The sequence below is a fragment of the Coenobita brevimanus genome, chromosome 97 (assembly GCF_032717465.1).
Source record: "Coenobita brevimanus isolate Jiangsu-jjx chromosome 97, ASM3271746v2, whole genome shotgun sequence".
Lineage (NCBI taxonomy): Eukaryota > Metazoa > Arthropoda > Malacostraca > Decapoda > Coenobitidae > Coenobita > Coenobita brevimanus.
In genome coordinates this window covers 28,516,182-28,541,615 of record NC_137050.1, presented here as the reverse complement: position 1 = coordinate 28,541,615, position 25,434 = coordinate 28,516,182, and the positions used below count along the sequence as shown (strand labels likewise).

Genomic DNA, 25,434 nt, shown 5'->3' with positions numbered 1-25,434 from the left:
ATGGCGATGATGATGATGATGATACTGCCTCCTTGAATGAGAGGCTTGAGGGAGCTAAAGTTATGACAGAAGAGTCAAAAGAAAGGATGGAACTGGAGTCTGTTGATGCTGTGAGGGGTAGAATGAGATGGTCTGGGCATGTTGAGGGGATGGAGGATGGAAATTGAGGTGTGGAAGGTGAAAAGTGTTTACATCGGTGGTGGGGCTGTGAGAGGCAGACTGAAAAAGACCTGGGACAAGGTCACAGTATGTGACCTCAAGGAAAATGGACTGAACAGAGAGGCTGCCAGAGACTGAGAAGCATGGACAGCTGCAGTTGGGTGACAATGGCCGATGCATGCAAGCATGCTAGAGCCTTTATAAACAATTTGATATGAAGCTTAAAGGGTTAAATGTAGCCACAAATAATCCCTTCACTATTACACTAAAAATCACTGAATAAAATCATCTAGTGGTAGAGTGATTAAAATGCAGCAGAACCTAAAAGATGCTATTGGACTGAATGGATTAACTACTTCACTATTGTGGCATCTCTCCTATTCTATTCCAGTTAATTTTAACCCCTTCGGTACCATGGGGGGAGGCGGTGGCTGAATTGGTAGAGAGGCAGCTTGCAGTCCTGATGGACCCAGGTTCGAATCCTGGCTGGGGCAGGGGACAGTTTAAGGATTTGAGTTTCATAAAAAGCAGACTTTCCAGATCTACCTGATGACCCGCCGACATGTCGTAAAAATACCCCCGCTAATACCAATACACCAGTCCTGTATGAGACAGCCCTAGCATGTATTCAATAAGGACGGTGGGTGTTAGTGCCAAAGTGGTGACATGTGGAGGTGTAGGAGGACTACTGGGCCTTGGGATAGGCTACTGCCCCCAAGATATAGGCCCTGAAGCCTTTGCCCAGAGTCGAACAAAAAAAAAAAAAAAAAAAAAAAAAAGAGAGAGAGAGAGAGAGAGAGAGAGAGACATAAGTACAACGTCATGATCCATCCGGTCAGCAGGGCCATGATGTTTCCCCGACGTCAAATTATTGTGATGAGTCTGGGAAGTATAGAGCAGCTGGCCCAGGCTTCCAGTCATTGATACAGAATGCGGGACACACCTATTAGTCCAGTTTTAGCTCTTCCCCTTTTTGGCCTCGTCCAATCACAGGGAACTCTTGGTTACGGACTCTGTGGCGTCTATGCTCTATCAGCAAGTCAGCTCAACCAATCAGTTGCCTACTGTGGTCAGTCAGGGGGGTGTTGAGCTGTTTTTTTCGCTGTTTTTTCTGCCGTTTTTTTCTCAACATGGCGGAGGTGCTCAGTGATAGTTCTGGAGAAGAATTTATACCAGATGATAGTGGATCTGAGAGTGATGACGACCTCTCAAGCAGTGAAATAAGTGACGAAACGAGTGATATTGAGGAACGTGTCGTGGAGGGAGGCTGGTGCTTGGTGTCGGACATATTCAATGATAAGCGGCTGGAAGAAAAACCACACTTCACTGCACAATTCTCAGGCATAAATCCTGCGCTAGGTCCCTCACCCCTTACAATGCCTGGAGATGCTTTCAAATACTTTTCTGACTGAGAGGTAATTTCCTCTCTCTGTGACTTTTGTAATTTGTTCTTTTAGTATTGTAGATGATGATGATGATTATTATTATTATATTATTATTATTATTTATATATAATTTACTCCATTCAGATCTTCTACAAAGCGGTTTAGAATAGTTCCTTGTTACATAAGATACATGACACTTATTTGGTATAATATTGCACCAGTACACCATGGGAAAAAGCTGGAAACACCACGTCATGTGCAACAGGAGGTCCTGTACCGAAGAGGTTAAATGTTTTGATTCAGCTTAGGAGATATTTTAAAACTAGAGGAGTTGGATACTGCATGGCCTTCATTAACTCTTCAGTGAGACCTTTTGTAAGCTGAAAGTAAAAAGGTCAAACTAAAAAATAAAGACATCATCGTGTTCAAGGGGATAAGTCCAAAGAGTATAACTCCAACAACTGTAAATAAGACTCACATCTCTCTTCTGCCTCAACTAGCTCTGAGGAGGAGCTATGTTGGTGGTGGTGGCTGATGGGAGTTCTCTTCACCACTCGTAAACGCAGCTCTGGAGTCAGCATGGCGTCTTTGAAAATTTCTTGAGCTCTGGAGGGTTGATGAGAAAAAAAAACTTGGAAAATTTTAAAAACAACCTTATGAAATTATTAACAACTAACACTGTTTGAACTGTACTTCACTGCATAAACACAAATTGCAGAAGAATACCAAAATTCTGGAAAAAGTCTTCAATGATAATGTTACCAGGTATAATATTAATATCAAATGTATGCAGTGGTTTAAAATTAACTTTCTATTACTTCTATTAACCTTGTACTGTACTGATACCACTACTAATACTGTACAGTCAAGCTTCCTTGATCATGGTTTAATGGTCCACCAAACTACAGCACACCCTCTCACTTTACGATGAGGATGCATTTGGGAAAATCCATCACATGACAATTTATCGTATACCGAGTCAGGTATAACAGGGGCCATTGGGAATGTTTTTGGTCAAGGGTAATTCACCCAACAAAGTCTTAAAAAAGTTTCCAACTCACCCAACAAAGTCTTAAAAAAGTTTCCAACTCACTTAAGCTGTAGTTATTTCACTTCACTGCACATCAATGAATTAATGCTTGCCACCAATGGTGAATCTAGATATGAGTTTCTAAATCACCTAAGCTGGTAGTTACTGGGTACAGTAATACCCCGATATATGATACCCCAGCTTATTGATGGGGGTAGGTATACCACCATACCCTGCCTAACGATGGCAAAACCCCAGTTTAACAATAGGTTTTTATTTTTTTTACCGATTTTGATTATATTTTAGACTAAAAGTGTGTGTTCAGATTGATTTATAAACTGTTTTTAGACTCAGATTAACGTGTTTTAGCCACAGGTGGGGTGAACATTGTTATTCTGGGGTACAGCTAAGCTTGATTTTTTCCAGACATATATTTGATGATTTTCAGATTTTACTTGTTGGTTTTCTGTGAGTTATTTACAGGTGTTATGCTTAGGTTAGCTTCTTTTACAGCTGTTAGGCCATTTAGACTGGTTTTAAACTTATATTTCGATTCATTTGGGTGGGTTTTGGACTTGGTTTAGGGGGAAACCCCAAGCTGAAAATGACATCCCATTACTTTACATGTTAAAACTACCTTGATATATGATACCCCGCCTAACGATGGGTTTTTACCTAACTAACTGCATCGTCAAACTGGGGTATACCTATATTTCACTTGTGCACTACACTTCGTCCTTTAACTCCGTTTCGTTTCATTTTCGTTTCATTTTTAAAGGCTCCAATATGTTTGCATGCGTTAGCCTTGGTCACCTAATGGCGGCTCTCCATGCTGCATGATCCATTGTAGCCTCCATGTTCAGTCCCTTAACCCTGAGGTCACACTTGATGACCTCGTCCCATGTCTTTCTTGGTCTACCCCTCATAACCCCATCCCCAATATTAACACTTCTCACTTTCCTCACCCAATTATCATCCCCCATCCTCTCCACATGTCCAAACCATCTCAATCTACCTCTCCTCATCACAACACCAATACACTCCAGTCCCATCCTACCTCTCAACTCTTCCATCGTAAACCCAGCCCCCCCAGACCATGGACGCAGGGACACACTAAACATCCACCTAATCATTGTCATTTCTGTACGTCTGAGCCGACAAATATCCTCCTCCTTCACTGCCCAGGTCTCACTACCATACAGCATTACACTCCTAACACATGCTGCATACAAAGAACCCTTAGCACGTAGGGAGAGTCCTCTCAATGTCAGGAGAGGCAAGAACTCCCTGAACTTCTTCCAACCACTTCTCACCCTAGCCACAGAGCTAGCTCCAGCCCCACCTCCAGCACACAACATGTCTCTCAAATAAAAAACTCTTCCACACACTCAAGAGATTCACTAACAAGTTCAATCCTTCCACGTCTGACAATCTCCTCCTGCTCTCCCCGACACGCTGTACACATAAACAGCATTATCTCGCAGTCTACCTCTGATACCACTACATCTCTTCTGCACCCACTTATCACAAACACTGCACAAGACGGAATTACTTCCCACGCCCTTGTGGCAAACTGCACATGGCCACTCTCCCTCGTCTTTGACAGTACCGCCACCAACCCTAGATATCATCACTTTTGTTTTATCTGCATTTACCCTTAAGCCCTTGTGCTCCATACCATCTCTCCACTTCCTAAACCTTTCCTTCGCCTTCCTTTTGCTCTCTGCAATCAACACCAAATCATCAGCATACAACAACTCCCATGGGAGTCCGTTTCTACAGTCACGTGACAGGGCTTCAAGTATCATGATAAACATGGGACTGGACCTGAAGCGGTGGCGTCTTCATCGTGGGTCTACCTCCCAGAGACTGTCGAAGAGAAGAGGAGGACAGCATGGGGCCCAAACCACCGCAAACCCCCCCCAGCCCCTCACAGCGCTCGAGTACCTGGGAGTGGCTTCGGTCGCCCAGGCAAGTACCACATCTCCCAACACAACACACACAACAACACCGTTTTTTCTACACCAAGAAATGACTCCCCAGCTGTCATTTCTCGATAACTTCTTCTAGCCGGGGACACTGAGAGCAATCCAGGACCCACCAACAAATACATATGTCCAACATGCTCGAAACCTATCACATCGAGCCAACACACAAAGGGTTCAGTTCAGTGCAATTCCTGCAAGAACTGGACCCATTACACCTGCACAACACTTGCATCCAGAAAACATTACACAAACACCTGGACCTGCTCATTATGCTCCTTTGGGCACCATCCAGCCCTCTTAAGCTACCAGAAGAGGCTGGATGACTCCATCGCTGATGCCTGTCCAGGATGCAACACAGCACCCCATACTATTAAGCACATTATGGAAGACTGCATTGCACACAATCACCTACGCCAACAACACAACAACTCTTTGAGAGCTCTGTGGGAAAGCCCGGTCTTGGCCATGGCCTTCCTAAGGGACTCGGGGCTGTTCAGCCAGACTGCCTAGGGAACAGCTACTACTACTACTACTACTACAACATGGGACTCAAAACTGACCCCTGATGCACACCAACATTCACAGAAAACTCATCACTCAAATTTCCATTCACTCTTACCTGGGTGTGAGCACCCACACATATAGCCATAATCACCCTAACCAGCCACTCCTCCAAGCCAAGCTTTCTCATTGCCCACTTCACCACCTCTCTAGGGACTCTGTCAAAGGCCTTTTCCAAATCAACAAAAACAAAATAAAGGTCCCTTCCCCTACCAATATATTTTTTCTGAAGCTGGCAAACAATGAATATGGCATCAGTGGTCCCCCTACCTGGCATAAACCCAAACTGCATCTCATCAACATTCACTCTTTCTCTAATCATACCTTCTAAAACTCTCTCCATTACCTTCATTATCTGATTTAAAAGCTTATACCTCTATAATTTCCTCTTTCCAGGGCATCATCCTTCCCTTTAAACACATTTACAATTACATTCTTCAGCCAATCATCTGGGACAACACACTCATAAATAATCCTATTTATCAGGTCAGTGACTAACCTCACCCCTATATCACCTGAGGCCTTCAACATTTCGGCAGTCAACCCAGACACACCTGCTGCCTTCCCCACCTTCATCCTGCCTATTGCCTCACTCACAGTAGCAGCATCAATCAAAGGCCAAGAGCCAGACACTGGATCTGCTGGCTCCAAACCTTCCCTGTCCCAGTCAAACTCCTCATTCAACAACCGGTTATAATGCTCTCTCCATGTGTCTTTAATATCCTCACTGTTCACCACTACCCTTCCTTCATCATTCTTCACACACTGCTCACCTATAATATCCCGATTATCCCTCTTCACCTGACCTGCCACCCTAAATATCATATTTTTCCTTTCCTCATGATTTAGGTTATCAAGTAAAGTCTCTGTGACTCAGACTTTGCCCTGTATACCTCTCTTCTAACCCTATGCTTGGCAGCCAAATATTCCTCTTTGCTACCACTCTTCTTCCATTCCCGGAAAAGCTTCATTTCTCCTTAACTGCTGCTTCTACACCCTCATCCCACCACCAAGTTACTTTATGTCTTGGTGGTCCTCTTGTCCAACCGCATGTTACATCAGTAACTCTCAAGAGATTGTTCTTGAGGGCTCTGTACTGTTCATTAATGCCTCTGTCTACAGCTCCCTGTTCAGCCACCACTCTCCTCAACTCGCTATAGAAGGCATCCCTTACTACTTGGTTTTCCAGCTTCCATATTTTGCTCCTAGGTACATAAGTCCTCTTTTTCATCACTCGTTCTTTAAGCACCATATCGCAAATCAATAGTTTGTGCTGCTGCACACACTCCTCACTTCCTATAACTTTAACATCCCTCACTAACCTCCTATCAGCCCTCCTAACCAGAAAATAATCTACCTGACTGCTTTTTCCCCCAGACTCATACGTAATTAATCTACTGTCTCTTTTCCTAAAACATGTGTTGCACACAATCATGTCCACTGCCTCCCCAAACTCGAGTATCCTTTCCCTTTCTGCATTCCTTATACCATACGCACATCCCCCATCCACTCCTTCATAACCTTGTGCTGCTTCACCTACATGACCATTTAAGTCCCCTCCCAAAACCACAATCGCATCATCTCACATACCACCCACTACACGTATTAAATCATCCCAAAATCTATCTTTCTCTGCTTCATCCACTCCTGCCTGTGGAGCATATGCCGATATAATCACAGCTTTCTTTCTACCTTACAGAATTTTCACTACCAATATCCTATCGCTTACTCTCATAACATTCATAACATATTCCACCCATTTCTCCGCAACCATCACACCAACACCATATCCATCTGTCCCCCCCTGCCAAAACAACTTATAGCAACAGTCCTTCCCAACAATCTTTCTGGCTGATCCACCCCTGTACCGGACTTCCTGCAAACACGCCACATCCACCCACCTCCTACTGAATGCCTCAACTACTTCCCCCGCTCTTCCCCTCAAACTTCCCACATTCCATGAACCCACCCTCAGCCCCCTGGGTGATTTACTGTCCTCAGGCTTGCTTTGAAACTTATTCATGCATTTTGTCATATTCAGTATTAATAAAGGGGGACAGACATACCACAGGCCCCACTCACTGCACAGTCCCAGGTCCAGGCAATGGATCTGGGACCCCTAGCCCACCAGCTTACCAGTGGCTGTGGTAGTGGCCTCGGGGCACCCTGCCAGGACAGCAGCAGGGACACCCTCCAAGCGCGCCTTGGCACTGCAACTATCCCGCCATAATACATCCACTGATAGGGCAGCCTCCTGGGGCACTACTCCAAGGTTCGGGCCCTTCTCTATTGGGCGGAAGCAGCAGCCTGGGAACCGTAATGCCCTGTACCCTCTAGAACAGGCCCAAGCCCCATCTCACCCTGGACCCATGATCTATGCCGGCGGAACCCCCATCACACCTCCCTCCAGAAGTCTGCCACTAGGTAGCAGGGGCAAAGTTTTCTGGGCGCATGCCCTTGCTGGAGCCAACCCCTGTAATGTAGTGGGATATGTTGTGAGAAATGTAAAGTGCATGTGGTGTAGTGCATAAGATAGTTAGAGGAAATGTTTGGGAGAGTATGCTGGTCTACTCTCCATGTTACTGTCACACTGGAAAGGTCAGCAAAGGGGGATGGTTAAATAGCTAGTGAAACAGGAGCTCCATCTTTCCCTATCACCAGCATTCCCATTCCACTCGGGAGTACCACCCTGTTCGGCCCGTGCTACGGCCTCCTCCTATCCAACACCACATTGTTATTCCAGCACAAACACATCCAGTAGTGAAGTGTTCAAATGCCATCTTAGAATAAACACGTAACTCTGAGTGTTGGCAATCATGTGAGCAAAAACAGCAATCGTACATCGACCAGTGTGGCTTCATAGAGGATCATAATGATCGTATAACCGAGAATGCTACTGTATACTGAAAAACAGTTCAGATTTTTCTGTCATCATATAAGTAACTCATCACATACCGGTTCATCATGTTACAAGGTCTGCTGTAACACAATACGTACACTACAGTCTTCATGCAGCAAGACTTAGGTTATGCTGATCCTCGTTGTGAATCAAATTTGTCCAAAAAAGTGACATATTTAAATGTAAAATGGGGGGTTAGGTTCTGGAAGCCCCCCCCCCCTTTTTTTTTTTTTTATGAAAATATAGGGTATTACAAATATCTCTGCCTTAAGACACCCAAGGCAGTGTGTTTACATAAAATCTCGCCAACTGGAAACATCAGCACATCCTAACCTAACCAAGAAGTTTTGTCCCCCAATACTCCTCATTAAACACCAAAGACTGCCATCAAGCCTAATCTTAACAGACCCCAATACCACCCAGGCAAAAACTACTGACCTAATCAACACATGAAAAATCGATGCCCAGCATCATGCATATTTTGCCAAGAATTACTTTTGGCATACTGTCATTAAAAAAAATGCAGTGTGAAACTATTTTTTATAGTATCATTAGTCATCAGAAATAAAGGAAAAAAAATATATTGAAATCATCAGCAAGGAGTGATTGCTTACAATTTCTCTGTTAAATTCAAATGCAGTACCGAAATCCCGAACAAGAAACAAGTCAGCCAAGCAGCATAATTTTTATGATAGTATAATTCACAAGAACTAAACTAACATAATTAACTTACCTAACTTCTTATGTAAACACATAGACTTCACATTCCATAGGAGCCGAATCTTCTAGCCCCGAGTCCGTCAGTTCATAACAAAGATCGGTCACAAAGCCTTTTTCACACTTTTTTTTTTTTTTTTTAATGCGAGGAAGAAGGAACCAAAGGCCATGAGCCCGCAGTAACAGTTCCCTCCAAGAGAAAAACAAAATACAATATAGAGCCAAATTCAAGATCCGATCATTTTGAGATGCCTGGACACACCAAGTTTGAAAGACTGGAGATCATAGGCAGCAGGAAATACAGACAGAGGGAGACAGTTCCAGAGCTGACCTGTTGCATAAATGAAAGACTGGGAGTAACGGTTAACTCTTGCATTAGAGAGTTGGACAGAAAAGGGATGAGAGTTTGCTGCCAGATGGGTGCTACGCGCCCGTCGTAGAGGTGGAGGAATGCAAGCAGACAGTTCAGAGGAGCAGTGACCATTAAAGCAGCGATAGAAAAGAGATAAAGATGCAACAGTGCGGCGAAGAGACAGAGGTTGAAGGGAGTCAGTAAGAGGAGGAGAGTTAATGAGACGAAAAGCCTTTGACTCCATCCTATTGAGAAGAGCTGTATGTGGGGAGCCTCCCCACACATGAGAGTTGTACTCCACACAGGGGCGGATAAAACCCCTGTATAGAGTCAACAATTGTGCAGGGGTAAAGAGAGAGCGGAGTCGGCTTAGCACACCCAATCTCTTGGAAGTAGATTTTACAAGAGATGTAAAATGATCTTTCCAAGATAAGTCCCGAGTAAATGAAACTCCAAGCATGTTCAAGGATGATGCAGGATTAAGCTGAATATTATTAAACATTAGTGGGTATACCTGTGGAAGATTCTGTCGGGTTGATAGGTGTAAGAACTGAGTCTTAGATGCATTAAAGACAACCATATTATTTTTACCCCAGTCAGAGATACGAGCCAAGTCAGACATTAGGTGTGCCATAGCCTCATCCCTTGTTTGTTGAAGTAACTGTTGAGATGGACGTTGCGGGAACCGAATGGAAAGGTGAAGGGTGGAGTCATCAGCATATGAGTGGATAGGGTTAGATGTACAGCTCAGAAGATCATTGATGAATAAAAGGAAGAGAGTTGGTGATAGGACAGAGCCCTGAGGAACACCACTGTTGATAGATCTAGGAGAAGAACGATGGCCGTCTACAACAGCGGCTATAGAACGACCAGAAAGGAAGCTAGCGATGAAGGCACAGATAGAAGGATAGAAACCGTAAAAGGGCAGTTTGGAAATTAAAGATTTATGCCAGACTCGATCGAAAGCCTTTGAGATGTCAAGTGCAATGGCAAAGCTTTCACCAAAGTCCCGAAAGGAGGATGACCAGGAGTCTGAAAGGTAGGTGAGAAGATCGCCTGTGGAGCGTCCCTGATGGAACCCATACTGACGATCAGAAAGAAGGTTGTGATAGGAAAGATGCCTTAAAATTTTTCTATTAAGAATTGACTCGAAAACTTTTGAAATACAGGACGTTAAAGCAATTGGACGATAGTTGGAGGGTTGGGAGTGGTCACCCTTCTTTGGGACTGGCTGAATGAGAGCAAACTTCCAGCAAGAAGGAAAGGTACAAGTTGACAGACAAAGGCGAAAGAGTTTGCCTGGGCAGGGTGTAAGCACAGAAGCACAGTTCTTGAGAACAACAGGAAGGACCCCATCAGGCCCATATGCCTTGTTAGTACTGAGGCCAGTGATGGCAGAAAATACATCAACTGAAGAAATTTTAATGTCAGCCATGAGGAAGTCAGAGGGGGGAAGCGATGGAGGAACAGCACCAGAATCGTCTAAGGTGGAATTGGAGGAGAAAGTCTGTGCGAAGAGATCTGCACTAAATGCAGTAACTAGACTTTCATTGCTCCCTCATCATTAACATTTTTAGTTTTTTATAATTCTCCAACAAAGAGACTATCCACATCATAAACACATCCGACTCATTTTATCTGACTGTCAGAATATTACTCTTGTTCACTATAAGCTTCCACACTACCCGCAACTTCGGCCAATAACTTTACTTTTTCCTTGAGAGTAAATGCTTTTCTTGTATTCTTAACACATTCAGGGTGCTTAGGCACTGTAACTAAAGTCAGTCTGGAACCACATGCTCAGAGTTATGATATGAAATGGAGCGTTTAAAAACCAAAAGGCCGCAAACACCATTTTTTTTTTTTTTTTATGAGAAAAAGTGTCTAAAGTTTTTGATTTCTCAGCAACTACTAGAGACAGACAGCTGGGAATTGCTTTATTTTAAAGGTATGGGCATTCTATGGCCCATACATTTAAAATAAAGCAATTCCCAGCTGTGTATCTATAATAGTTGCTGAGAAAACTTTAGGGACGTTTTTCTCATTAAAAAAAAGAATGGTGCTTGCGGCCTTTTGGTTTTAATGACTCAAATGAGGTGCAAAGAAATATAGAAATGCTTCTAGACACAACAACAATCAATACAACAAATGAGGCAGGCAGTGGCAGGTATGCGATGTGGTTCACGTGGGTCGGATTGGGTCATGGAGCCCTAGCAGTAAACAATAAAAGCACAACACAAGAGTTTTAAACAAAGGCAGCCATCTGAAAATCCAAAACCTATATGCACCCACTTGCCACACAGCTTCTCCCAAGCAAATGAGTGATATTATCTTGTTACTGAATAAATAACGGAGAAATTAAATGCTCATGTTATTGTGAGATCATTGCTCCCCTTTGTCTTAAAGTGCAACTCTACTGTAATGAAAACATGCACTAACCAAATACAGGCATACCCTGGTTTAACGATGCAATTGGTACAGCATAAGTAAAAACCCACTGCTAGGCAAGAGATCGTACCTTGGGGTAGATTTAACATGTTACGTATGGAGATGCATTTTTGAGCCTTGGCTCCCCCAACCAAGTCCTAAACCCACCCAAATAAGTCCAAAAAAAAAGTTTAAAGCCAATCTAAATGGCCTAACAGCTGTAGAGGAACTTAACCTAAGCCTAAAACCAGTGCATGACTCGCTTGTTCCCAGTCAAGGTTACCGGAGAATGCGATCTCTAACTCGTATTCAAACTCGGGAGAAGAAGCAGCAGCACTGTATACAATACCACCATCAGACGGTCCCTAGACATTTAAATAAACATTTGTTATGCATAATAATAATGTATGGATGATGTAGTATCGTCCAAGGTACGAATTGTTGTGATGGAGAATCGATGATGCTTTGACGGAGAATTTTCGACAGGGAATGCAATCGGGATAGCCATTTCAATGGCCCCTCTTTATGTCGTTTTTGTTACTGTTCTGGTTGCTGAGCTCCTTTATTTTCTTCTCTCTTATTTTCCAACATTTATTTAGAAATTCCTTTGTATTTTCAAACTGTTTTCCCTTGAACAGCCAGAATGTAAACATGATTTATCAATCGATGATGCAGTTGGCACAGCCTGTTCAAAGTTCCTGTTTATGTTGTGTTAGTCACTGTTCTGGTTGCTGATCTCCTTTAATTTCTTCTCTCTTATTTTCCAACATTTAATTAGAAATTCTTTTGTATTTGAAAAGCGTTTTCCCTTGAACAACCCAAATGTAAACACATGATTTATCAAGTGATGATGTGATTGATATAGTCTTTTCAATGGCCCCTCTTTATACTGTTTTAGCTACTGTTCTGGTTGCTCAGCTCCATTATTTTCTCCTCTCTTATTTTCCAACATTTGTTTAGAAATTCCTTTGTATTTTCAAAGCGTTTCTCCTTGAACAGCCTGAATGTAAACACATGATTTATAGATGTCATAGTTTTCATCAATGCATGAAATATTTACTCTCTAAGGTTTTCATAATTATTAATATTAATTTCAAATTATTATTATGTATTCCATGATACGTTAAATGACAGTTCAATGATCAAAGATGATATATTTTTTGTTGAGTCACCTAGTTGTCCTCAATGTTTTGTACCTCGTCTGAGGAGTGAGAATCTGTACCCCACATGACAGTTTTCACCCCACATAAGACTATAACACAATAATCTAAGTGTAAAAACAGTTTATGAATCAACCTAAACACAAAATTTAAATCTAACATATCATCGAAATCGGTAAACAAAAATAACAACCCACTGCAAGACTGCGGGTTGGCCTACGATAGGCGGGATAGGGTGGTACTTCTACCCACATCACTATCCCGGAGTATCAGATCTAAGGGTATCATAAATCAGGGTTTGCCTGTAAAATAATGTAAGGGTATAAACTTCCAGCATGCCTTCACTTTAAGATGAGGACGAATCTGAAAAAAATCACTGCATAATTATTTACCGTATACCGAGTTTTATAACATGGGTTCAGTAGGGATACTTTTTTTGGCAAATGGTAATTCACCCAACAACCCAACAGTTTCCAATTTGCCAAAAGTGGCTGTAGTTTCACTTGACTTGCTGCTTACCACCAAAAATAAAAGGCCAAAAACACATTTGCAACTCACTTAACCTGGCACTGTATGTATTTCACACCACTTGCTGCAAGAACTACACTACTGTTCCATCACTGACACCATCACTTCTGACAGTGATGGGTGGAAAGGCCATCTCTGAACAAACAAATGACTGTATAGCTGGGTGAGGGCAAGTGTACAACCATAAAAAGCAATCATATATTGACCAGTGAGGCTTTGTACAGTATCATAATCATCATGCAAGCAAAAAATCTATCGTATATCGAAAAAAGGTCCAAACATATTCATCGTCGTATAAGCACTCCATCACATGCTGGTTAACCTCTTAACCGCAGGGCATCACTTTTGTGATGCTTGGGAGCAAGGGATCATACAGCGGGGCAACACTTTTGTGATTCTGTGTTATTTTGAATTTGCCCGGGCTTTCAAGTGGTGGCTTGTATCATCTATCAGTACTGCCAATGTCAAACACTAGTCAGCACTCCTAATCTCATCTGTACTCCCATCCATTGTTGACAATTTAGCCATTTCTCCTCGTTCTTGACTCCCCTCCCTACCTCCCCTCCATTGCTCTATCCTCTCGCCTGCCCGGCCGTGCTACGCTAAGTAAATCTTTCCTGGAATTTTTCACTGATTTCATCCATTGAAATAAGCCCTATGCCCTATTCTTATACCAAATAATATTTACAAGAAAGAAATAAGGTAAGTGAGAGTGCCATACACCTAGAATTGGCTAATTATCACCTGACAACACTTCACGTGCATTCGTTCGCTAATTTTCGCTGTTTATTTCCTCTTGAAATATACCGTATAATCTATTTTCGTAATAAAAATATATATAAGAAAGGAAGGGAGAAGCCTAAGTGATATTTACATTCACCTGGAACTACCTAATTATTGCAGGACACCACACTGTATTCTACGCTAAGTAAATCTTCCCTGAAAGTTTCCACTGATTTCATCCATTGAAATAAGCCCTATGCCCTATTCTTATACCAAATAATATATACAAAAAAGAAATAAGGTAAGTGATAGTGCCATACACCTGGAATTGGCTAATTATCACCTGACAACACCTCACGTGCACTCGTTCGCTAATTTTCGCTGTTTATTTCCCCTTGAAATATGCCGTATAATCTATTCTCGTACTAAAAATATATATAAGGAGGGAAGGGAGAAGCCTAAGTGATATTTACATTCACCTGGAACTACCTAATTTATAATGTATTGTCTAGATTTCCTGCCAATCATTTCACTGCTATATATTAGCAGCTGTCAAGAAGCTGACATTGGCAGTAATGCATTTCCCTAGGTAGGCCACCCCGGCCCACCCCTATCAGTTCACTGTCATCTTCCAATGTGAAGGTACGTCTGTTTGCTCCTGCTAACTTCTGCCACTTTTTACCCCCATGCAAAGGGCCCTGTGATCTTTACCCCCTACTAAACCTCGTGTGGAAAAAGGTAAAGGGCTGACAATTGATAAAGAGTGACTATGATCTTTTTATTGAGTAAAACAGTGCAAGTGGAATTGTAAATAAAGTGTAAATAATGTGTAAACAGCAAGAAAGCAATGAATGTAAATATGAGTGAACAGTGGAAAATAGTTTTATAAGTTACTTCAAGTGACAGTGCATAACACAGTGTAATTAAAACAGAAATGTAAATAATGTAAACAGAGAACGTAAATAGAAATGTAAATGAGTGGTATTATAAGAATACAAGTATATATACCAGTAGTAATGAAAGTGAAAGTTTCACTCTAGCATGTATGAATACTATGAGTTATGAGAGTGAAGGTGAAAGTGATATTCACTCTCAATGCTAGTATACAGGACGAGAAAGTGAATGCTACGTATTTTACTGAAAGAAATTGAATCCCTACAGTGACAATAAACTACTATTACTGAAGGAAACTTATGGATAAAGACTGTAGATATATATAAGTGTTATATAATAACAGAAATATAAACTTTGAGTGTTTTTATGAATAATAGACAACACTAGCGGCAAATGATCGGAAGTGGGATGGTCATACTCCCTCGTAATTTTCATTGCTTTCACAGTGTTTTTTTTGGGGAGTATGGATTCCAAACTATTTGAGAACCATAGATTAGTGTTTCTAGTGATAACATCAGGCTGTGGTAATCATATTACGAGTTGTCGGGAAGTGTAAAGTGGAGACTTCATTACCCAAATTCACAGGTCTCCACAAGTCCTACGGTACTCGAAGAAGGCTCAACAAACACCCAAGGAGAAAGATGAAGGTATGTGCCATAAGTATATGTGATTTTAATATTCTAGGACTAATAACTGATTTTTGGCTTAGAGAGTCTTTCGGAGCGCGAATATGCCCGCGGGAGCCGCAAGTCAAAGCAAAACAAGCACGCGGTGTAAGGGTTAATCGTATGGCGAGGGCCTGCTGTAATTGGTTCAACGCCCACAAGTTTACACTCATACTGTTGAATCTACCTTACGATAATGGTATCAACACTTTCAAGTTATTATGAATTATCACTTCAGTTGAGTCAAAGGCTTATCTCCAGCACTTACATCTACTAAGACACTTTATGGGCATGTGTGGCATGCATAAAACATTTTACATTTTGTCATTTTGTGATTGTTGGCGCCACTGAAGTTCAGCTGCCATGAGACCTGCCGTTACCATAGTAAATGATGCATACCCGGTGACATAACATATTGCAAGCCCATATCTTGATATGTATTTTTGCTCATCCATCTGGTCAGAATTGAATATTAAACAGCTATTTGGGGGGTTTTAATTTAAATTTTTATTATGCAAAAAATAAAATAAGTACTGTACAGGCAAACCCCAATTCATGATACCCCTATATGCAATACACTGGATTTGAGATGGGGAGAGAAATACCACCCTACCCTGTCTAACAATGACCAAGCCACAGTTTAACAATGGGTCCTCTGATGTTTTGTCCTGGAGTGATAGGCCATAAGTTTGAAATATGCACATTCCCGCAGCCAGCTGAGCCCGCCCGCCTGCCAGGATGTGCAGAAACACTTGCGCAGCCCCTGCATCCATTGCTTACCTGGTGCGCACCCATATCATCCTTCTTGCACCGGCCATCTCTGAGTGAGGAACTCTCTTATGCTTGCCTACCCCGCATCGTGTTGCATCACCAACATTACGCAACTTGCTATCGCAGCGCATTGTAACTGTGTCCCAGCAGTGCCATGAGAAGGGCAGTGATACTAATTGTGTGGAGTGTGATTTTATGTGAATTTTGGCCTGAATAAGTGTGAGCATGTCTGGTAAGGGCACTGAACATGGTGGGGCTAATGGTGGTAGTGGTAACCCTAGTCGGAGTGGTAAGCGGCTTGCTAGTGTTGGTGCTGGTGATGTGCCCGTGAAGCACTCTCGTAAAAATGTGTCTCTGGAAATGAATTTCAATATTCTTAAGCACCACGACTAGGGTGAGGGCATGTGTGTCATCGCCTCAGCTCTCCACCTGGCCCAGTTGACTGTTTCCACCATCATCAAGAAGGGGGAGGTCATCAAGGCTGCCGCTGGGGAGGTTGCTATCTTCACTGCCTCCTGTCTCATCCTCCATAAAGGGCCTGCAATGGAGGAGCTGGAGTGGATGCTCCGCACATGGGTGGAGGACCAGAACAGGAGGAAGGCGTCCATAAGTCAGATGATCACATGCACGAAGGCTCTATCCCTGTGGGATGAAATAAAGGTGAGATGAAATCTTGAGGCTAGTGAAACCCTTAATGCTAGCCACGGGTGGTTTGACTGCTTTAAGAGGTGGGCAAACCCCCACAACCTCAGGATGTCTGGTGAGGTGGTGAGTGCAGATGCGGCAGCGGTGGAAGCATTTCCTGAAGAACTTAAGTGCATCATCGAGGAGGGTGGCTACAGTGTGAAACAGGTTTTGAATTTTGATGAGACTAGGCTCTTTTGGAAGAGAATGTCCTTAAAGACACATCTTGCAAAAGAGGAAAAGTCTACGCCAGGACTGGCTTACACTACTGCTGAGGGGCAATGCCAAGGGTGACCTCTAGTTTAAGCTGCTCCTTGTTTACAACTCCGAAAATCCAAGGGCTCTGGTGGGGTATGCTAAGGAGAATTACGGGGTGATTTGGAAGTCGAACAAGAAGGCCTGACTGACTTCTGATATCTGTTCGTCATATTTCCACTCGTACCTCTCGTGTTCTCAAGAAGTATGTCTTGAGGGAGAACTTGACAAACAGATTTCTCTTGGTAGTGAACAACGCACCTAGCCTCCTTTGGTGAAAGACTGAGCAAGCAACACAGAAGTGGTTTTCCTGCCCCCCAACACCATGTCGTTGTTGCAACCCATGGACCAAGGGGTGATTGAGATGTTCAATGTGTACTACCTCCGCCACACTATGCAACAGTTGGTAAGGGCGTGACACCGACGACAAGATGACGGTGCAGTCCTTCTGGAAAGGATTTAATATACACCACACTATCGAGAACATTACGGCTGCATGGTAAGAAGTAAGCAAGGCCACCATAAATGGTGTGTGGGCGCAAGCTGTGGCCAGAGTGCGTTCACTCCTTCAACAGCTTCCCCAAGGGTGTGCGAGCACTGCCGGTAGAACTGGTGTGGCAGGAAACTGTGCAACTGTTGCACGAGGTGGGCTTCAAGGAGGTCGACGAGCAGGACGTGGAGGAGGTCCTGGAAAGCCACAGAGAGAAGCTCTGCAATGAGGAGCTCCTCAATATGGAGATTCGGTGGGCGCACCAGGAGGCACAGGTGGAGGAGGTCGTCCCTGAGATGCGAGCCCTCAGCATGAAGATTCTGAAGGAGATGGTGACCAAGGTTGATGAGGTCATTGTGCTTATGCGCACTCACAACCCTCTCCCAGGACGAAGCAGGGACACATCTGATTGGCTGGAGGAGGGGATGAAGGTGTACAGGACGATGCTGGAGGAAATGAAGTGGGCGGCCAGGCAGACTACCATCACTGCCTTCTTCAAACAAGTGCCCACCATGCCAGCAACCCACAGAGGATCTCCCCAGCCCTCAACCAGCAGAGGAACTGCGAGGTCCTTCTCCCTCTGAGGACATGCTCAGCCTCTAGTGCTGGAACTCACTTCAAGCCGATCCCTGTCTCCCGTGTCGTCTGAGTCTCCACTCCAGCACTCTGCCACTCCATCGCTACCTTCTTCATCCCAGCCTCGATCTCCGACACCACTTCGGCCACCGCCTCTGTCTCCCTCGCCACGACATGAACCACCATATCTGTCTCCCTCGTTACCTTGTCAGTCATCACAGCGGTCTCCCTCACCACCTAACCAGTCATCACAGGTGTCTTCCACACTACCTTGTCTGTCATCGCATCGCACCCCATTGCCACCTCATGTGTCATCGTATTGCACCCCATCCCTACCCCCAGAGCCAGCACATCAGTCTAGCTCGTACCATCACATCACCTCGCCAGGCTTCTCCCCCATCTCCCCCTAGAGATTGGGTTTGAGGGCTTTGAGGAGGATGAGTGAGTGCTAGGGAGCGCCACCTGTCCCCTAGCCTAGGGGAGGACAGAAAGGATGACAACCAGAACTAGACATGGACTTACAAGTAATAAGTGATGAGAGGTGTTTCATATTTTCTGACCTATTTTTTATAATTTTCTGGTTTTATTTGTTGGTTTTAGTGAGTCATTTATTGTGGTAAGTGAGGGCACTCACCATCCACTCACGGGTGTCTGCCCTTTCCTCTCCTCTCTCCATTCCTTCCTTCCTCTTCTGTCTTTCTTTACTTCATACTTTCCTTGTCCTTCTGCCTACTGGTGACTTTACACTCCCTCTTTTGTCTTTCTTTCATTCTTTCCTCTTCCTTCTGCCTATGGGTGACTCGACACTGAGTGACAAGCCTAATGGTTTCCCGTACACCAGGAAACCATTTACTACGCTGGCTGGTAACCATATAACCAAATTATGGCACCTGGTGGTTTAGTGGGTAATTACAGCACTCCAATAGGATTGAGCCGGTGAAAGTTTATATCCAAGGGGTGGTTGGGGTTATTGCTCATGTAATGCCACTCAGGGATGAGTGAGGCTGGTCACTCTCATCTTAAATGTCAGGACCAAATTGCCCAGCCCCGGGCTTCTACACTTCTCATGGGGCAACGTAGAATTGGATGATGGATGGACGGAATTTACACGGGCTGGGCTTCGGTTAGCTTCTTTTACAGCTGTTAGGTCATATAGATTGGCTTGAAGTTTACTTTTTTGGACTCATTTGGGTGGGTTCAGGACTTGGTTGAGGGAGAAATCCAAGGCTCAAAATGGCATCCCTATACTTGACGCGTTAACTCATCCCCGATTTATGATACCCCTCCTAGCGCTGGGTTTTTACTTAACCAATTGCATTGTTAAACCAGGGTAGGCCTGTAATATAATACATAAAAAAGCAGTTTTTTGTTATATTAAATGTACTGATGAATGTTTACAGTTCTCAAAGAGACGATAACTGTTTCACTGCACGGAGGGGTACACTATTTCCGGAGCTCCATTTAATTTTCATGGATTTTTACACACATCCTAACCATGATCAAGATGATTTTACCTGCAATATTGAAGGTAATACATTTTTTAAAAATATGACCACTAGCAGAAAAAATCTCAAAAACAAAACTAGCAATCAAGGAAGTCTGACTGTACATCCACTCTCTCTCTACTGTCATACCAGTGAAGGACATTCATCTCTACTCTTTTATCATCAAAATTCCAAACCCATCATCTTTCATGTATCTCTGTTTCTTATCCCCTCCAACTAAACAACACACCCCTTAACCATTCCATTTTTATAGACAATGCATCCCAAGCACAGGGGGGTGGGGAGCCCTCATTTATCATCCATATCAGTTTACACTGTCATCAACTGAGCAATGAAAATATGGCCATTACAACAGCGACAGAACCCATCAATATAAAATTAGAGGACCTCTCTAAGTGCATTAGTTTGAAACCTACTGCACTTCATCTACCATTCTATTTAGTCTACTGAATAAATAAGTAACATAATTTCACACAATCTCACTTTTGGAAGGATATGTTACTAAGAGGTTTGCCATTAATTTCAACAATGGTATCATGAACTTGTATCCTGCCATCACGTGCTATCCTGCCACCAGGTTCAACTCCCTCCACCAGCAGCCCCTGATCTCGACCTCTTCCATCTGTGCTGGGGATAACGTGGATGCCCAGAGGACCTCGATCATTGCTCAGCACCACAACAACACTTCTGAAATAAAAGGGCCTTCTGAAAACCTGGAATAAAAATATGCTTTAAAATGAACTTAACCTCTTTGGAACTGTGATGTATACCAAGCATCATAATGGTCCAGGTGTGCCAGGCTGTGACATTTAAATATTCTTCCCTATATACAGTATTTGTCCTGAAGTTGTCATTGTTCGACAGCTTGAAGAAAAATATACAGGAATGAAAAGGGAACTGTGTTATGTTTTTGTTGATCTGAAGAAGGCCTCTGACAGTCCCTAGAGAGGTGGTGAAGTGGGCAATGAGAAAGCTTGGGATCGAGGAGTGGCTGGTTAGGGTGGTCTTGGCCATGTACATGGATGCTCGCACAAAGGTAAGGGTAAATGGAGTTTTGAGTGAGAAGTTTTCCGTGAATGCTGGTGTGCATTGGGGGTCAATCTTGAGCCTCTCATTGTTTATTATGGTACCTGAAGCCCTCTCACAAAACTTCAGAAATGGACTTCCCTGGGAGATGTTGTATGCTGATGCTTTGGTATTGACCACAGAGAATGAAAGGGAGGTGGAGGAAAGATTTAGGAAATGGAGAGATGGTATGAGGCACGAGGGCTAAACAGCAAATGCAGATAAAACAAAAGTGATGGTTTATAGGGCTGGGGATGGTACTGTCAAAAATGAGGGGGAGTGGCCATGTACGATTTGCCACAAGGGCATGGGAAGTAATTCCATCTTCTCCAGTGTTTGTGATAATTGCGAGCTTAAGAGATGTATAGGCTATCCAACCTGAATATCTCAGTAGGCCACACCCCTATTCCCCAGCGCCTAAGTTATCGTACGGCTGGCTGAACTGTAGGTTATCACTGACTGTCTGACCACTGAGCTGCTAAGATCTCATGATAACATTCATTGCACGATATAAGAATGTTTAATACATGTAGATCTGAAGTTATTTGTGCTACATAATTTTCTCTTACACCACTATACTCGTGAATGCTTTTCCCTCTGGATGTTAATTTTTAAAAAGTAAAGAGAGGCTACAGTAGTAAAATTAGAGTGAGAATAAGTAGAAGAGTGGTTGAAAAGTGTTAATACCACTTTTTACTTAGCACTGATTTTTGCAGCAACACTCAAATCAAGTCAGGAATAAAGTAAGAATTCTCAAAGAGAAATTATCCTGATTACCATGGTCACTTAAAATTTTATGAAAAGTATGGGAGAGGTGAGGTAGAGAATTTTATGCAAAGATCTGTGAGCGCATCGTCTTGTATACCTCACTGGCATGATTTTGGCGCCACTAAAGTCCATACACTCGGAAATCTTTGCATAAAAAAAAATTCTCTACCTCAGCTCTGCCATACTTTTCAAAAAATCTGAAGTGACCATGGTAATCAAGATAATTTTCTCCCTTAGAATTCTTACTTTATTCTTGAATTGATTCAACAGCTGCTGTAAAAATCAATGATAAGCAAAAAGTAGTATAAACATTTTTCAACCATTCTTCTAAAGTACTTATTTTAACTCTAATTTTATTACTGTTGCCTCTCTTTACCTTTTGGAAATTAATTTCCATGGCCAAAACACTCACGAGTATAGTAGTGTAAGGGAAAACTATGTAGCACAAGAACTGCAGATCTATCTATCTACTGCCAGACGCCCTAATCCCATAAGGGGTGGCCACAAACAAATCACCTCCATGTCGCTCTGTCCCCTGCCATTTCACTACCCTGCTCCCAGCTCACACACCCCTCTCTCATATACTTCTCCACTCCCCTCCATCTCATCCTTGGTCTCCCCCTCTCCAAATCTAAAGGTATGAAAAAATTCTTATATCACACGATGAATGTTATTATGAGATCTTAGCAGCTCCGTGGTCAGATGGTAAGTGATAGCCTACAGCCCAGCCAGTTATACGATAACTTAGGCTCCGGGGAAACGGGGCGTGGCTTACTGAGGTATCCAGATTAGATAGGCTATCGTGATTTTAGAGGTAGACTGCAAGATAATGCTGGTTGCTTGTGTGCAGTGTGTTGGGGAAAGAATGTGGAGACTCCCAGGCATGAAAGGACTGAACTTGCTGGTGAGTCTCTTGAGTGTGTGGAAGTTTTGTTATTTGGAAGACATGTTCTGTGCTAGAGGTGGGGCTGGAGGCTCTGTGGCTAGAGTGAGGAGTGGTTAGAAGTTCAGGGAGCTGTTGCCTCTCCTGACATTAAGAGGGCTCTCCCTCTGTGCTAAGCGATCTTTCTATGTGGCATGTGTTAGGAATGTAATGTTATATGGTAGTGAGACCTAGGCAGTACAGGAAGAGGATATTCACAGGCTCAAACATACAGAGATGGCAATGATTACGTGGATGTGCAGTGCATCCCCGAGTGCGAGGCCTGGGGGAGCTAGGTTTACGATGTAAGAGTTGAGAAGCAGGATGTGACTGGAGTGTAATGGGGTTGTGATGAGGAGGGGTAGACCAAGATGGTTTAGGCATATGGAGAGGATAGGGGATGATAACTGGGTGCAAAAAGTGAAAAGTGTTCATGTTGAGGGTAGGGTAGCAAGAGGCAGACCAAAAAAAAACCTAGGATGAGGTCACTGAGTGTGACTTCAGGGATAAGGGACTAAATAAGGAAGCTGCCAAAAATCAAGCAGCATGGAGGGCCACCATTAGGTGACCAAGGTCAATGCTTGCAAGCATGTTGGAGCCTTCAAAAATGAAACGAAACGACAGTGTTGACAGGAAAGCTAGGAGTAGTTGGCTACCTTGCCTGCCTCCTAGTCTGGGTAAACTCATCAGGCTACTGTTTAGCTCCTCCCGCTTGCAGTGTTCACCCAATCATTTCCAATACTGCTGTCTCGTGATGCCTACTGCCTGGACATGACCGTCTGAACAAGATAAATCAGAGCTGATGAAAGAAGAGGAACAGTAGCCATTTTTCACCAGACCAGGAACATGCTTGCACATTTCCTCCTACATTTTTTTGCCTGTTTTCCCTCAAGATGACTGAAGACAGTGACACTTCAAGTGATAAGTATCTGCCACGTGAAAATAAAGTTGATCATGATGATGATCATTCTAACAGTAATCTAAGTGAAGTAGAAGATACTTTTGATGAGCAGGAAGTGGCGGCTGACTGGGTGCTTGAGCCCAACATGTTTCAAAACCAACCACAACCAGGGATGGGGTCAAATACAAGGGACCAAATACAAATACAGATACAAATACTGTACACTAATTTGTCAGGAGGCAAATACAAATACAGCGCAAATATTGATTTTACTGTATTTGCAAGCACAAATACAATTAGAGTGGAATCTCCAAAATTGTGCATTTCTAAACAGTAAATTCATAATATGTGGCAACATCATGCTACAGTTTGCAATATAAGTAATCCACGGAAATTACACAATTTGCAATTGCAACCTCAAAAGTGAAGGTTCTCTGATGATTTTTTTTTTTTTTTTTTTTAAACAAATTGCACAAATTGTGGTCTCTTAACTCCTTAACTGCGGGGCATCACTTTCGTGATGCTTAGGAGCAAGGGATCATACCGCGGGGCGTCACTTTTGTGATTCTGTGTTATTTTGAATTCGCCCGGGCTTTCAAGTGGTGGCTTGTATCATCTATCAGTACTGCCAATGTCCAACACTAGTCAGCACTTCTAATCTCATCTGTACTCCCATCCATTGTTGACAATTTAGCCATTTCTCCCCGTTCTTGACTCCCCTCCCTACCTCCCCTCCATTACCCTCTCCTCTTGCCTGCCTGGCCGTGCTACGCTAAGTAAATCTTCCCTGGAATTTTCCACTGATTTCATCTATTGAAATAAGCCCTATGCCCTATTCTTATACCAAATAATATATACAAGAAAGAAATAAGGTAAGTGATAGTGCCATACACCTGGAATTGGCTAATTATCACCTGACAACACCTCACGTGCACTTGTTCGCTAATTTTCGCTGTTTATTTCCCCTTGAAATATGCCGTATAATCTATTCTCGTAATAAAAATATATATAAGAAAGGAAGGGAGAAGCCCAAGTGATATTTACATTCACCTGGAACTACCTAATTTATTATGTACTGTCTAGATTTCCTGCTAATCATTTCAGCATATATATTAGCAGCTTTCATCCCGCTGACATTGGCAGCATTGCACTTCCCCTAGGCAGACAGGCCACCACACTGTATTCAGTTTACTGTCGTATTTCATGGTGAAAGCATGTCAGATTCGCGCCTGCCCAATTACGCCGCATTGTAGCCCCATGCACAGGGCCCTGTGACCTCTATCCCCTACTAAACCTCGTGTGGAGAGAGGTAAAGGGGTAAGTGACTGTGGAACATGAACTGGTTAATTTGTCAATGAAAATGATAGACAGTGACTTCGATCTATCTGGTGAGTAAAACAGTGCAAGTGGAAATGTAAATAATGTGTAAACAGCAAGTGAAAGCAATGAATGTAAATAAATGTGAAGTGGAAAATAGTTTTATAAGTTACTGCAAGTGACTGCATAACACAGTGTAAATAAAACAGAAATGGAAATAATGTAAATAAAATAGAGAATGTAAATAGAAATGTAAATGAGTAGTAATATAAGAATACGAGTATTTATACTAGGAGCAATGAAAGTGAAAGTTTCACTCTAGCATGTATGAATACTATGAGTTATGAAAGTGAAAATGAAAGTGACAGATCCACTCTCAACGCTAGTATACAGGACAAGAAAGTGAATGCTACGTACTGTATTTTACTGAAAGAGAAACTGAATGCCTACAGTGACAATAAGCTACTATTACTGAAGGAAACTTATGGATAAAGACTGTAGATATATATATGTGTTATATAGTAATAGAAATATAAACTGTGAGTGTTTTTATTAATAATAAATGACAAAACACCAGCGGCGATGTCAAGTGGGAAGGTCATACGCGCTCGTAATTTTCATTGCTTTCACAGTTTTTTTTTTGGAGTATGGATTCCAAACTATTTGAGAATCAGAGAATAGTGTTTCTAGTG

General features: G+C 42.8%; 1 protein-coding gene across 1 annotated transcript in view; it reads right to left on the bottom strand.

Annotated features, from left to right (window-relative positions):
- baz (par-3 family cell polarity regulator) overlaps positions 1–25,434 on the bottom strand; it is a 423,470-nt gene that overhangs the window by 168,202 nt on the left and 229,834 nt on the right. The window contains exons 6-7 of the mRNA XM_080283282.1: positions 20,253–20,456; positions 2,023–2,150 (exon numbers count right to left, since the gene is read on the bottom strand). Coding sequence (XP_080139408.1) covers positions 2,023–2,150; positions 20,253–20,456 — 332 coding nt within the window. The remainder of the gene's footprint in view (positions 1–2,022; positions 2,151–20,252; positions 20,457–25,434) is intronic.